We start from the raw sequence: 15,625 nt of genomic DNA on the forward strand, positions 1-15,625 counted from the left end.
CTCTGACAGGCTGATCAGACTTAGCTGGGCCCCTCAGCAAAGAGCGGAGCCCTGGGCAGGCCAGAGGGCCAGCTCGGCCATAATTCACAGACCAGCTGGGAAGGAGGAGGCCCCCAGAGGCCATTTTCCGGCCCCTCCCTGCCCTTGGCCTCAGATGTGTCCCTCGGCAACTCACGAGTTCACACACAGGACCACGATGTTCTTCCACAGGTTCCGGGTTCCCACCATCTTCACGATGCAGACCTTCTTGGGCCTCCGGGACAGCTCCTTCTCCAGCTCTGCGGAGAAAGAGAGCGTGACCTCTCCGCAAGGCCCGGACCAGCGGCCTCGAAGACAGCCCGGTTCCCAAGTCAGGCGTCGTGAACAGGGAGAACGCTTTGGGTTTTCCCCTCTAAGCCAGGGGACAGAGCCTGGCTGTCCGGATAGCGGAAGTGTTCACAGACTCTAACCTGGCTGTTCAGACGCCCCGTGGGGTGGGGCGTGGAGGGAGCCGTGCTCACTGTCAGCCTCTCCTGGGAACCAGGCAGGGCGCACACACACGTGATTAGCGCAGGCTCATTCCACACCGCAGGGACAGGGCCGAAGGGTGATGTCTAGGTTGCTGAGCACTCACTGGGCTCTGGGCACAGGAGAACAGTGGCTTCCTTGTAAGTCTGATCTGTCTGCACCGCCCACTGCTCAGATAAGCACATGCTGACATGCCCCTTAACTGTGGGCAGAACGCACGATAGCGTTGCTGCTGCTTCTGACACCGCCCCGCAAGGGCATGCATCTTCGAAAGAGAAATAGATGCAGGAACTGTGTGCCATCTGTGCATACACAAACATGCACAATCCATATGTGGGTATACTTTTAACGGTTAAAGCCGCTGGCAGCTGGAAAGACATGATGTTTCGGCTGAGAGTGATATGACCAACCACACAGCTAGGAGACAGTTTCTTGTGGGGCTCAAACGAGCTCCAAAAGCCATTCTGAACAGACCTACGGCGTCTCCGGGCCGCATTAACAGGGTTCATGAGTTTGCTCAAGTGCTGGTGTTGACTTAGCCGTTAATATGGAAGATCAGAAAGGTAATGTCTGGACCTCCACGCCTCCCGGCCCCTCTGTGCGCACAAAAGCCACCTGTCCAGTCTCCCAGGCCCTTCTTGCTCCTACCCAGGCCTGTCCTTGGGGAATACTTCCCTCCTCGGGAGCTAAGAGAAAAGGACGACTTAACCAATTGGGTGGGTGGGCAGTGCTCTTGAAGATTGTTAAGGCCACGAAAACAAGGAAAGACTGAGGAACTGCTGTAGTCCAGAGGGGACTGGGGAAACGGGATGACTAAGTGCCATCCTGGGCCAGGAAGAGGTTACTAACGGGAAGATGGTGACATCCAGATAAAGGCTGGCGTTTGGTTAGCAGTAGTGTCCCCATGGCAGTTCCTCAGCTGTGACAACTGTGCCGTGGTAATATCAGATGTTAACAAGCGGGGAGCCTGAGTCAGGGGTATTCAGGAATTCTGTACCACTTTGTAACTTTTCTGAAAACTTAAAGTTATCCCCGAAAGTCTACTACATTTTTTAAAAAGCAGTGGGGGTGGGAAGTTCCCCGTGTACTAGGAAGCCTTTAGTGCTCACAGGAAACAGGCCTGCCCCCCAGGGGCCCGGGGCAGCAGCTCCCTCGGGGGGTCTCTGAAGAGTGCCTTCCACACCCACCCCCTGCCACCTGCCCCCTTACTTCTCTCCTGTCCTACCTCCTTCCTGCCATCCAATGGCAGGAGGGCCGCCAACCTCATTAGTTACAGCTTGAAAGAAAATATTTTGCTTAACCATAAGGACTTAGGAGCTTTTGATTTAAATAAAATTTTTTGGATCAGTGTCACCAGCTGGGGCATAGAAAGGAGAGGGAAACGCCTTTCCTATGTCTGAGGGATACCATGCCACCCGAGTTTCCAGAACTTTCTTCCTTCCCATATTTAGGTGTGAAGACTGAGGTCCGTGCACAAGCCGGACGCTGGCATTTCGGCTGCGTCCGCAGACCCACTCCTGAGGTCTCCCTGACTTTCGTGCTCCCCTTTGTAAAAATAGACTAATCTGATTTACAAACATACTTTGCCCTGGTTAAAATCCTAAAAAGCTTTTGAAGCGTATAGAAATGTCATGGTTAATAGATCATGTTGGATCCAGTGACCTGAGTAATTTCACTTTTGTAAAACTTACCAGGAATCAACTGTAATTAGTGCCACTTGCTCACCATGAAAATCTTACAAGAAGAAAACTGAAATGCCCATTAAGATGTTTATGTAAGTTTAAAGGTTGTGTTTTTTTAAATGTGGCCCCAACTTGACTACTACCACATTATTAGATATAAAACAGATGTTGCTAAAGAAGCTGTAGCAATTGTAACTATGACCGAGTTTTGTTTTTTATCACATTAAACTCCGGAGCCCCACGTCTGAAGAACTGACTGCCGTCTACAGAGGGACTGCCTTCTCAATGGAATGAAATGAACCTGTCGGGGCCGCTGACATTTTGTCTGTTAGACATATCACCCACCAGCCTACCAACAACATAAACTTCCTCAGCACTAGGTCTGCTCTTCTGGGACAAAAGTCCTCCAGCTGGGTTACAGGAAACATTAGAGGCCGCCCGGACCTCCGGAGGTAACTGAATAGGTAATGGAGAGAGGCCTTTCCACCTCTGCTCACAGACAGAAATCGCAGGGACTTTGTGAAGTCCTTGCACACGGAAACAACGGGTAAAAGGGGGCATGAGGGTCGACAGACTCTGCGCATCAAGGAAACAGCTGTTGAAGCAATTCCCCTCCTGCTCCCCTGCCAGGACTCTCCACCCTCTGGTTTCGAGCCATTAGGAACATTTCAAAACAAAAAACAAATAGAGTCAAGTTAGGAATCTCCCACCGAGGCCAGGCACCTCCTGTCACTCTGCACCCTTTTCTGCCCCCATGCTAGGCCCTGTGAGATGCAGCCAGAGGGCCCTGGTCTGGCTGGGCGGGTCTCCCTTCCAGAACAGGGGGCAGCGAGGGGCCCACAGACCCAGCAGAGTCCCAGCTTTCAGCCTTTGTTGTTGAGGCTCCTTGGGAAAGTTACTTAGTTGCTCTGTGCCTCAGTTTCTCATCTGTTAAGTGGAATGCTGTCCCCACCTCAGAGCACTATTACAAGAACCGAATGAAAAGCTGACCTAGTCTGTCCCCACTTCTCAACACTGACTGCAGAAGGGAAGATGTCCCTGCAGACACACTGGAAGGGTCATGACCTCTCCGTGGTTTGGATATCCAGGGGAGAGGCCAAAGAACGCTTCCTGAGAACAGCAGAGGCCAGCCTCAGAGATGCAGGGGAAACACGTGTCAAGGGCCATTTGCACTCACTTGGATGGGGGTGTGAAATAAGCTGGCTTTGTCTTAAGTTTGTGTACACTGCTAACGCATTCCTGATAAAATTGGAAAAAATCAGTTACAGAAATAAAAGACAAGAAAGGACCAAAAAAGAAGGGAGGTAAGGAAGAGGAAACAAAAAGATGGAAGAAGAGGAGGAGAATGAGAAAAAGAAGAGGAGGATGAGGAGGAGAGGAGGAGGATCAGAAGGAGGAGCAGGTGGAGGAGGATGAGCAGGAGTAACATGAGAAGGATGAGCAGGTGGAGGAGGAGGAGCAGGAGAAGCAGGTGGAGGAGGAGGAGCAGGAAGAGGAAGATGAGGAGGAGGAGGAGCAGGAAGAGGAAGATGAGGAGGAGGAGCAGGAAGAGGTGCAAAGTAGCAGGAGGAGGATCAGAAGGAGGTGCAGGAGTAGCAGGAGGAGTAGCAGGAGGAGGAGCAGGAGGAGGAGGAGCAGGAGGTGAAAGAGGAGGAGGAAGAACAGGAGGAGATGAAGGAGTAGCAGGCTAAGGAAGAGGAGCAGGAGGAAGGGGAGCAGGAGGAGGAAGAGCAGAAGGAGGGGAAGCAGGAGGATCAGGAGGAGTAGCAGGAGGAGGAGGGGGGTCAGGTGGAGGAAGAGGAGCAGCAACAGAAAAAGGAGGAGGAGCAGGAGAAGGGGGAGCAGGCGGTGGAGGAGGAGGAGCAGCAGCAGGAGGCAGGGGAGCAGGTGGAGGAGGAGGGGGAGCAGGTGGAGGAAGAGGGGGAGCAGGTGGAGGAGGAAGGGGGAGCAGATGGAGGAGGAGGAAGAGCAGGAGGAGGGGGAGCAGGCGGTGGAGGAGGAGGAGCAGCAGCAGGAGGCAGGGGAGCAGGTGGAGGAGGAGGGGGAGCAGGTGGAGGAGGAAGGGGGAGCAGATGGAGGAGGAGGGGGGAGCAGGTGGAGGAGGAGGAGCAGCAGCAGCAGCAGGAGGAGGAGGAGCAGCAGGAAGAGAAGGAGCATGAGGAGCAGGATGAGGAGGACTTTGGACAAGTTATGTATTGCTGGGGACCCTGAGTGGCCTTATACATGGCCCCTCTTTTCTCACTTCGGGTTCCAAACAGATGGAGAAGACAAAGAGCAAGGCAGGTGAGGACAATATCTGTGCTCCACCACTGGGAAGGGCCCGAGGTTGGGATGCCTGCATCTTACAGACTCATCTGCCCATCCTGGCAAGGCTGGGCCAGGCTGGCTTCTCCGGGTACTGCCCGAGAGGGCCTGATGTCTGAGGACACAGGACCTGCACCCTGCACAGGCCCAATCTCCAGGAGAAAAGGAGGGGAGGGCGTCCGCTCTCCCTCCTCGGGTCTGGCTCCTTCCACAAGGAGGGAATGTGGGGTGTGGGGAAGCAGTGCTCCCCAACGCTTAGCCTCTCTGGGCCCCGTTTCCTCACACGGACAGCAGGATGGTCTGGCCATGGTCCTCCTAAGGCTCTGACGAGGATCACGTGCACACAGTGTTCCAGCCGGGCCTTGTGGGGGCCCTGCCCAGGGACTGCCGGCGTTGCTGTGACGAGGAGCAGGGGTGGAGCTCTTATTCCAAGATTTCTCTGTACAGTGGCTGCAGTCCGTGCGGCCACATTTGAAACCAGCAGGCTCTACTCCTGCAGCACGTGTTCACAATCTTGGGAATTATGATACAAGGAGAGCTACCAGTACCTGGACAGGCCGTGTAACACTAATGACTGCAGGAGTGATACTGTGACAATGACACTCCAGAGCAGATCCAAATATTGATGGCAATTCAGCTGCAAACTCCACCGAGAAAACCTGCCGTGTTCAGCAATAAACTGAAGCTTTGTTGAAAAGAGAAAGGGCATGGAACGTTTTGGAACATGAGGTTTTCTTCTAGCCTGAATCCAAGATTAGGATATGCTGACAGGGGCAGGAGCTCCCCTAACTCATACACCTGCAGCCCAACCTGAGACACTCATTTACCTCCAGGCAACACAACCAGTATCTATAGCTGACCATGTTTCACTTATTTACTAGCTTTCGTGGAATGCCTGCTAGGAGTCAAGGTCTTCTGCTAGAGCTGGGAAACAGTGGAACCAGGCTCTGCAGACACAGGGCGATGGGCCCTGAGGAGCTACACAAACCATTCGTCACAGCTGGATGCTGGCAACGGGCCCCAGTGTCTGCAGCTGAGATGGTGCACCACTGGAGAGCTGGCCGGGGTCTGCGGAGTCAGGCTAACCTGAGCACTGGTTTCCCAGGAGTGGCCAAAGAGGGCGAGGCTGAGGACAGGGAGGCCCTGCAGCCAGGAGGCACCGGGTGCATTCTGAGAGCCCAACGAAGGCCAGAGCATCTGCGAGAGGCAGGCCGACGTGAGACAAGGTCTCGGAGCAGTTGGAGGATTGGGGGTCTAGCCTACCGGCCCTGGGAAGCAGTTCTGAGTAGGAGGTGATGTGAGGGGAAGGGTAGCAGTGAGGATGGAGTCAAGGAACGTAAGAGGCGAAGTAGGACACTAAGGTGTTGGGAGGAGGATTAGGTGAGTTGATGGGAAGAAGATTTCCAGCAGAAAAGCGAGTACAGCCTTAGAAAGTTGGAAGTGACCAATTCAGATGAAACAGACACCTGTCTTCCCGCAAGCACTGGGCGGCTTCTGCCACGATGTGTTCGAGAGCTGGGCGTGAACAGGATCAGGAGGCAGATGTGAACACAGTGCCCCCAGGAGTGGATGCTGTGATTATCCTCCTGAGGGGAGGTCACATGTGCCAGCTACCTCCCCCCAGCCTCCTGCAGGGGCACCAGCATAAAAAAACACACCAGCAAAACTCAGAGGCAAAGAAAGGGGAAAATCCATTTCCTTCCAGAAGTAGGAGAGAAATGAATGAGTGTAATTTGGATTGAGAAAACAAGATTTTCCCAGACAGTATTTCAACCTGAAGGAAGTAGAACATGTGATTTAATTAGAAAAATTCCTGAAACAAATTACACTGAAAGACTTAAGAGCATTATCTTCATAATGAATGGGGCCTGGATAAGTTTCGGGAAGAGAGCTGGACACTCCAAAATCAGCAAACATGCCCAAAAGGAGGAAAGTGAATTCAATACGAATTCCTCTCCAAACAGGCACATTTGTCTCGGAGCTCACCCCCCTCTCTCAAAAAGAGCCAGGGAATCCACTTCTGCTGGACTTCTTGGGTTCAAGTCCCAACTCAACTACTTAGTAGGTATGTGACCTCTGTGCCTCAGTTTCCTCTCCTGCTAACGTAGATGATTATAGTAACCCCCTCAGAGGACTCCAGTTGGGAAGAAATACAAGTTAATACACATCAAGCATTTAGGGTTAAATATTAGATGTAAGTTAATATTTGCAAGTCACTTAGAAAAGTGGCTGGTCATTGCCGCGGGACAGAAGGGACCCCAGCCGCCCTCTGCAGAGCACCAGCTCTCAGCACTCTTCTCGGAAAGCAGGCCTGGCTCCCGTCCTCCTTTCTTCCGGTAAAGCATGGGCTCTGGGCCTCCTGGACTCTTGCCTGTGCTGAAGTGGAGGTGGCCTAGCCTTGCTATCCCCACCTCCCAGGTCATGGGCACAGGCCAAGGCAGGGGGTCACCTGGCCAAGCAGCAGCATCTGGGACACTGAACCCCAGATCCCCGGAGTCAGGAGGCTGTGAGCAGCCTGTCTCGGACGACAGAAGGGGCCCGTACAGAAGCCTTTCCCGGCCAGCGGGCTCTGAGTTTCTCGGCTTGTGCTCCTTTCCCATTGGGACCGGGCACATTCTCCAACTTCATGCAGGTGTCTGCTCACCTGGACTTGGAGCCAGGCTCCCCAACGCTTGGAGTGTGGTCCTCACCTTCGCCCTCTAGCCCTCCACTCTGGGATTTTCCCTACAGCACTCATCCCCAGGACGCATTACACATTTCAGTGTGCACTGTCGGCCTTCACACCTGCCTGCAGGCTCTGCCTCCTGTTTTTTGTGCTCTGGAGCAGTGCCTGGCTCATGGAGGCGCTTAGTAAACGTCCGTGGTATCAAAGTGTAGATCATGGTGGGAAATGTGCATATCACTCTGGGACAAGGGCCTGCGGATTATGTGCCTGGGAAATTTATAACAACAGTGCCATCGATTCCGGTCTTCAGATTGGGGGAGTGGGTTGGGGCTTGGGTTGGGTCTACCAGGGGCTTTCAAAAGGGCGGCTGTGCACCTTGGGCGCCAGAATCTGTCCTAATGTTTACTAAAATCGCAGGTTCCTAGGGCTTATTCCAAATTGACTGGATCAGAACCTCTGGTGCCAGGGAAGGCCCAGGAGCCTGGATTTTAACAGCCTTCTGGTGATATTGTGGAGCCGCAGCTTGAGAGCTGGATCTGTCCTGGGAGGATGTTGCCAGTGGGCCTGAACCCATCTGCAGAAATGCCTCACTCTCCTACTTCCTCAGCCCCCACAAATAGGTCATGACAAGTATAGATGGTGGCGGCTCCCCGAGGTCATACTTGGGAAAAGAGAGGTAGTGAAGCCAGCCGCTTCCAGCCAGTGCTCTGAGGGCCTTTGGACCTGGCAGGCAGGCAGGCAGGGCTGTGCCAGGCTCGGGCATTTTTACCTGACCCCCACATGTTCCCTTGACAACCAGGTGCACATTAGGCTCACACTGCACTTTGGGGTTGGGCAGGCTATGTGGGGCCCCGCAGTGTGTCAGAACTGGCCAGGAAAGACCCAACTCCTAGAGGGTGGAGAGAATTTCAATCTACTTAGTAGGTATGTGACCCAACTAGCCTAGCTGCAGAACAACCGTCACAGGACATTAAGCAGCTAGCTAGGACAGCTGCTTGGAAACCCAGCCATCCCTAGCAGCAGGGAACTGCTCTGCCACTCAGTCCAGGGCAGGAGCGCCTCTCCCAGGGCCTGCACTCACCGGGCATCACGCCTTTGATGTCAGTCTCGGTGTTCATGGAGTTCTTTTGGGTGAAGTGCAGGATCAACTTCTTCGCAGACTCAAACTGCTGGGTAGCCATCAGCCACCGGAGGGACTCGGGGAATACCCTTCAAAGACACAGAGGGAATTGGTGAGTACCTTCTGGTTCTGGAGGGCATTGAGTTGGGCTGATGGCCCAGGCAGGTGAACTTTGAGGAGGTGTCCCACTCAGTTTCCGCCCTCATGCTGTGGAATCCTATGAATGCTTAGGACTCCCATTAGCCCAATTAGGGGCAATAAGACTGTGGGTGCTGGAGTGTTGCTAACTTTCTTATAGAAAGTACTAGAGGCCCGGTGCATGAAATTCATCCCTCAACCCAGCCTGCACCCTCTCTAATCTGGGACCCCTTGGGGGATGTCTGACTGCCGGTTTAGGTCCAATCCCACAGGGACTGCTGGCTCCCAACTGCTCACCTGCCTGACTGCCTGATTGCCCCTAACCACTTCTGCCTGCCAGCCTAATCACCCCCTAACCATTCCCCTGCCAGCCTGATCGATGCCTAACTGCTCCCCTGCCAGCCCGATTGCCCCCAACTCTCCTCTCCTGCTGGCCCAGTAACCCCCAACTGCCCTTCCCTGCCAGCCCAGTCGCCCCCAACCGCCCTCCCCTGCAGGCCTGGTCCCCCCCAACTGCCCTCCCCTGCAGGTCTGGTCCCCCCAAACTGCCCTTCCCTGCTGGCCATCTTGTGGTGGCCATCTTTGACCACATGGGGGCAGCAATCTTTTGCAAAGGTGTGAGGGTCAATTTGCATATCACCTCTTTATTATGTACGATAATAATTGTGATTTTTAAAATTTGGCAGAAAGGAACAACATCCTACCAACTTTGTCAGTGTACATAAACTTAAAAAAATAACCATGTATTGCCCAGCCTGTGTGGCTCAGTGGTTGAGTGTTGACTCATGAACCAGGAGGTCATGGTTTGATTCCTAATCAAGGAACATGCCTAGGCTGTGGGCTAGATCCCCAATAGGAGGTGTGCAGGAGGCAGCCAATCAATGATTTCTCTCATCACTGGTGTTTCTCTCTTTCTCCCCCTCTCTGAAATCAATAAAAACATTAAAAAAATAAACCTAGGTATTTCTAAACCATGTCTATGCAATCATTGAAGGGCTACATTTGTTGTATTTTGTCACAGAAAAACAAATGTTAATAGGATAATTTTAAGTTCAAAAAATGCCTCCAATACTAGCAACCTGACAGTTATTTTCAGTTCTTGAAGATTTGAAGACTGACTTTCCCAGGCCTTACCTATAGAATTAGCTTCATTTTGCAAACTGCAGTAACACCTCCCTGAGATGATGCATAACACAGCAGTTTCCGAGTTCTGGTAGCAACAGATTCCTTTCCTTGCTTTTAGGATAAAATCTTGTGTAAAGCACCAATAGAAGAAAAACTAGTGTTTTATTATCCATGCATTTTTGTAAGTTTACATTTATGACAACACTAGAGGCCTGGTGAACGGGTTCGTGAACCAGTGGGGTCCCTCTCGCAATCCAGGACCCCTCGGGGGATGTAGTAGTGCGCTAGGGAGGAGCCCGAACCCGGGCTGGGCACCGTGCCACTCTCGCTCATCCCGGCCCCGCTGTGCCTGCCACCTTTGCCACTCGGTAGTGCTGCCGTGGAGGCGGGAGAGGCTCGCACTGCCACAGCTGCACTCGCCAGCTGTGAGCCTGGCGTCTGGAGCCCATCGTTGGGAAGCTGAGCTGCGCTCCTGCTGTGGGAGCGCACTGACCACCAGGGGGCAGCTCTTGTGTTGAGTGTCTGCCCCCTGGTGGTCATTGCACGTCATAGCAACTAGTCAAATGGTCGACTGGTCAACAAGTTGCTTAGGGATATATATATATATATATATATATATATATATATATATATATATGTTAACAAGTCAAAGAGAACAATGTTCCTGTTTGGAGCAGGGTCAGCTCACTTTTCCTGTAAAAGTTCAATTAGTCCATATTTAGACTTTTTAGAACCATTAAGGTCTGCCTGGCATGCAAGCAGCCAGACGGCATGCGCAGGGTGGGTGCCGCTGTGCTCCCCGAGAATGGCATTGTAAAACGGCGGTGCCCCTGACTGGGAGAAGCAAATACTGGAAATCAAAGTCGTAGCCTTTGTCAGCCCCCTGCTTCGTTCAGTCACCACTCTTTTTTATTTCAGTGACATGGGAACAGGAGTCCTGATTGGCACTGATAAGAAGTCTTCATTGTAACCACTCAACACCTGCCCTGCAAGCTCAGAGAGGCTCTAGTTAAAGTAATTCAGAAGCTGGCAAAAGTTATCAGAGGAACATTTTTATTTCCAAGTCACATCACTGATGATATCTAATAACTGGTCTCTCTCTCACCTAGCTGAACAAAAATCAAGTTTCTACTTGCTTGTGACTGCATTTTGCAGAAACAGCCAGGCAGGTTCCCACTGAATTTGGGGGTACATTTGGGATGGTTTAATCTGAACACCAATCCATGCTGGAGACCTGGGGGAGTTGTTAAAGAGGCCCCTCTTGCACAGCTGCACGGAGGTATGGGAGGGCTGTGTGATGGCCCAGAGGAGGCATCGTCCAAGCTTCAAAACAGGATCAGAAACTCTCGTGTCTGTTCATCTGAGAGCCCAATGGGAAAGCCACTAAAACATATGTTTCAAATTGTAGGCACTCATTAAAAAAAAATAAATCAAAATTAATGTTTGCTTTACTGGCCTGTAGTTTTTACAAATCAATTTTGAGAACTATAATGCAAGCAAAGAGAAACATTCAGAATATATAGATGCTAATATAGTTATTAATGTCTGGCTATATTTTTATCAGATTTTTTCTCTATAACGACATAACCTAACCCAAATGCCAGCCTCTATATTTCTCATCTATATTATTTCCATCTTTCTGATCTATTTGGCTTTAGTGTCATTTCTTGACATGGACACATAGATCATTAACTTTAACTCTTCCTTTCTAACATATGAATTCAGGCTTCGAATTTTCATCTGAGTATCACTTTGGTGACATTTCACAAGTTTAGATATGTAGTTCTTACTGAGATTTGATTCTAAATATTTCATCATTTCTATGAAGATTTTCCAAATATACAGGTTTTGAGCTGGGGGTGGTGGTCAGGTTGCAATCTTGCTTCATTAATGTTGCTAAATCATGACCATAAAACTGTGCACTACTGGCCTCCTTGGCCTCCTTGGGACTGGCTCTGTGACACAGGATATGCTTCCTTTGTTCACAAGGGGCTCCGTGTGCAACCTTGAAGCCAGGCTACTCTGTGTTGCACTTTCTCTGCTCTAGCCTGTCTGATTGAGTTGTAGAGCCTGAGAAGCAGGTCACTCTGCCTCTCCGACTGCAGGTGTCGGGTCCTGACCTGGGGAGAGCCCTCTGCGAGTGGGCCTGTCTGAGCAGCTGGCCCCACGATGGGTGATGGCAGGATTCTAGGTGTTGGTCGGAGGCTAAAGAGACTCAGGCCAGGTAAGAAGAGTCCTCATCTTCAAGATGCCCCAGATGACATCTCAATGGGACAGGCCACCTTCCATCGCACATGACAGTGGCAGTGCAGGGCCTTGCTGGCTCTACGTGGCTGGGCCTGAGTGGGGGACCAGAGAGGAGGCAGAGGGTGATGAAACAGTCTGTTGTGTTCAAGGCGCAGCAAACTGGTAAAACCGGAATGCTATTCATGGGATGAGGGGATGGGAGAGAGGCAGGACCCAGGGAGTGGAAGATGCTGCACGTTATGGAATCTAATGAGCAGCAGCCATCTGACTGGAAGGAACTGAAGCAGAGAAGCAGGGCGCTCCCAGGAGGTTTGGGCACAAGATAATGGATGAGCTCCCAATGGCTACCCAGCCCATCTCCAGAGGCAGGCTGCACTGCAAACCACCCTTCCCACAACTGGATCTATACTCGCCAGGCACTCTTCTCATGTTTCCTGAGGGTCTGATTCTCTCAAACTTGTTATATGGCAGTAATATCATCCCCAGTTCATAGATGGAAAAATTCAGGCACAGAACGTTCAAGGACACAGTCCAGATTCCAGAGCTGTTAGATGGCAGAGCTGGATTCAAACCCAGGCAGCCTGACTCAGGAGCCCACAGTGGAGAAACTCACCCCAGGTGCTTACATGGTACTCGGATGACTCAAGTTCAGGTGGTACTGTTCTAAGCAATGCCCCTTCAGTGTTCCAGAATGCCACAGGCCCCAAAGCACAGGTACAGAATACTGAAGCTCATGTATTTAAATTTGCCTCAAAGTCATAAAGAACTCATTGGACTGCCAGCCTATGAGAAAGCCCAGAGACAGCTATTCCAGTTTGGATAATGTGCAGTGTGGCCACATTATGAAAATTTAATGAAATGTCTCCTGACAAGTACATAATGTAATAACACCATGGTAGTTACAAATCCAGCCAACAGCGGAGGACCTGTGAGGGACAAGGGCTGAGAAACTGTGCATGGCAGGCAGCCGGAGGCCATGTCTGCCTGGTGCACGCTCGCCTGTGGATGGTGAGAAAGTGACCTTGAGGATGACTTCTGCAACCACAAAAGGTTAACGAGGCCGAGGAGCCGTAGCGGCTTGTCTGGGGGACAGCTTTGCAGTGGCTGCTAGAAGCAGCTGTGGCGACGGGAAAAGGAATAGTCGGTGGAGTGACTAGTGGAATGGGAAGTATCAAAAACTGGAAGCGTTTAATTTTTTCAAGCTCGTTATGCAGCATTCCTGTTATTACACCTCTTTACAGATGGGAAAACGGCAAAGAAAGTCCCAGTACGCTGCCCAGATAACACAGCTGTTAAAGTGGCTGAGCTAGACTAAAAGCAGACAGTCCCACTCGAGATTCTCAGGCTGTGATCACTAAGCTGGCGATTCAGTGAGTCCCAGGGCTTCTGTGGAAAGGAACTGGGCAAAACTGGTCCTGTTTAGTCTGAAAGCCACTGCAGGAAGCGGGGGGCAGAATAAGAGCAAAAAAAGGTCACTGCTGGGCAGAAGTCTCATCTCCCCGTGGCTGATGGACCTCTCACCCCAAGGCCAATGACTGGTCACCCAGAGGCCTTCTCCCAAACATGTTCAGGATGGTTAGAGGTCCACAGTCCCTAGTCACAATTCCAGAACCCAAAAGCTTCTGAAATCCACAACCCTTCCCATTCATCTCACTTGGCAATGGAACCTGAACTGACCTGACCTCATGTGGCACAGACATTTCACTGCAGAAATACCGACTATCTGAGCTGAGTAGCCAGAGACCGTGATGAGAGTTTGGCAGGTCCGTATTTCCAATCGGCGATGGGAGGGCTGCCCATGGAGACACAGCATAAGGCGTTTGCCCAGGAACGACATTGGGGGATACCTGCCTGGTTCCCCTGAGGTTATCCCAGCCACAGGCAGAGGTGGGATCACCATTGGCAAAGAGTTATAGCTGAGGGAACTGGAGTCAACGACTTTGGCTACAAAAGTAATTTTTAATTAAGCAAATCACACATTAATCCGTAATTTACATAAAAATATGCCAGAGAAGACAAAAGCCCTCCTTGACCTCTTGTCTCAATCTGGTCCCCCTGCCCTGCCTCTTCCCCACTAGGGGCTGACCCCTCGATGGTGGTGTGGACCCTCCCAATCGCATTGTGGGCACTCACATACCCATCGGTCTGGTGATTCCTCCGCTATAGCCACTGCCCACTTTCAGTGCAAGATAGCAGTTTTGCTCTCACAATTTCCCTTCCTTCCCACCTTTTGCCCACCCACGCGTCCAGAAAGGGTCACCCTGTAGTACACACAGGTTTCTATCTGGATACAACCCACACTAACGATCTACTTGTGAGCGGAGGGCACCAATGCAAGGGCGATCCAGCCTCAGAATAACCTGAGCAACACGAATTTCCGTTCTTAAAACTTAAAGCCACCACATGGACCTATGCACAGGTCACTTCCCCTGTGGCCTCAATTATTCTGCAAAGTGCCAAGAACTAGAAAGTGAGTGAAAAATGCTTCTGACGGAATAACAGAGAGCTTAAAGAAGCCAACCACTGAAAACAGATTTCTTCAGAAGAGGACCCCGAGTTCCAGGTTAGAAGTCCCCAGCAGGGGTGGGGGAGGCGTTTGGAGCAGAGAGGGCAGGCACACTGGCTCCCAGAGGCAGCGTGGGAGAGCCAGCTGTCCCCACCTCCACCAGGCAGGTACAGGACTTCACACACGGGGAACCCTTTGAAGGCTCACACTGCTGTACCACAGACATGCCTGATGCCATGATGAAAATCCTTGAATCGCTCACCGAGAACAGGTGAAGTTACAACACTGAAAACTTCAGAGTTAGAGAGGGTGTCGGATTTGCACTTGGCCCAGCCCCACAGTGCACAACAGGTGAGCTGAGCCCAGACAATGCCTTCCCGGGGACATACAGGCAGGGACAGACATGGAACTTGGTCTTTAGACCCCTAAGCCAGTATCATTTCTCCACATCACACGATGTTTATAGTGCTGTTTAAAAAGTAGAAAAAATATCTTTTAGAAGGATATTCACCAAATAGCCACAATAAAGTGTTAATTCTTAAAGAGTTAACATTTATTTACATGGAACCATTTTTCCATGGGCATCAGTATTTCATGTAAATAATGTTACCACATCAGGACAGAAACATTTTCTGTTTCCCTGATTGATGCCACTAGATGTTGTTCCTCAAAGCCCAGTGTCAGTGTGCAATGAAAAAAGACCCTACCCGCCCCTCCTCCACAGCACCCCACTCGCCGCTGCCTTCCAGACCACAGCACCGTATGGTTTCATAGTACCATGCTGCTTCTCAGACACTTTCCCAGTTTTGTCTGCACTCCTGCTTTTTGTATTGTTTGGCTAAGTCTCAAGCCCATCTGATTCACATTCATGGATCTGTTTTACATCTTAGTCCCTGTAACCTGTAATTCCATAGAATCAGTCATTAAAACTCAAGGCTTGATCCTTTCTTAATACTATGAAGTTGATATTTTTTCCTTGACATTTAAGAATAAATCCAAGCATTCCTTCTGCCCAACTGGAGGATCTGACAGACAGGTGTACCACCTGGGCTGCCTTCCTGCTAACTCATTTAGCACCTGTCCTGATAAAATGCCAGCTTGGTGTTCTCTACATTTTAGCATATCTATCCTCTTAAAATTACATGAGAATATTTACTTAAAAATGTATGGAAAGGAAATAAGATGAACTGCAAACACCCTGGATTTTATCTTCCAGTCACTTGCTTTACTGAAGTGCTTAGTTTTAGAACTTAGTGTAGACAGGTATGCCTTCATGTTGTGATGCAACATTACATCATTCCTAGAATAAACATGTACTGAGCATGCTCAAC

The 15,625-nt window shown here is 50.8% G+C and overlaps 1 protein-coding gene across 4 annotated transcripts in view; it reads right to left on the reverse strand.

Annotated features, from left to right (window-relative positions):
- The window catches only part of SLC22A23 (solute carrier family 22 member 23), a gene marked incomplete at its 3' end in the record, with an annotated part of 184,322 nt that overhangs the window by 21,660 nt on the left and 147,037 nt on the right, over nt 1-15,625 (reverse strand). For all 4 annotated transcript variants that reach the window (XM_079778286.1, XM_079778285.1, XM_079778287.1 and 1 more), the window contains exons 5-6: nt 8,240-8,367; nt 176-278 (exon numbers count right to left, since the gene is read on the reverse strand). In XM_079778286.1, coding sequence (XP_079634412.1) covers nt 176-278; nt 8,240-8,367 — 231 coding nt within the window. The remainder of the gene's footprint in view (nt 1-175; nt 279-8,239; nt 8,368-15,625) is intronic.

The sequence above is a fragment of the Cnephaeus nilssonii genome (genome assembly GCF_951640355.1).
Source record: "Cnephaeus nilssonii genome assembly, chromosome: 7".
In the NCBI taxonomy this organism is placed as follows: domain Eukaryota; kingdom Metazoa; phylum Chordata; class Mammalia; order Chiroptera; family Vespertilionidae; genus Cnephaeus; species Cnephaeus nilssonii.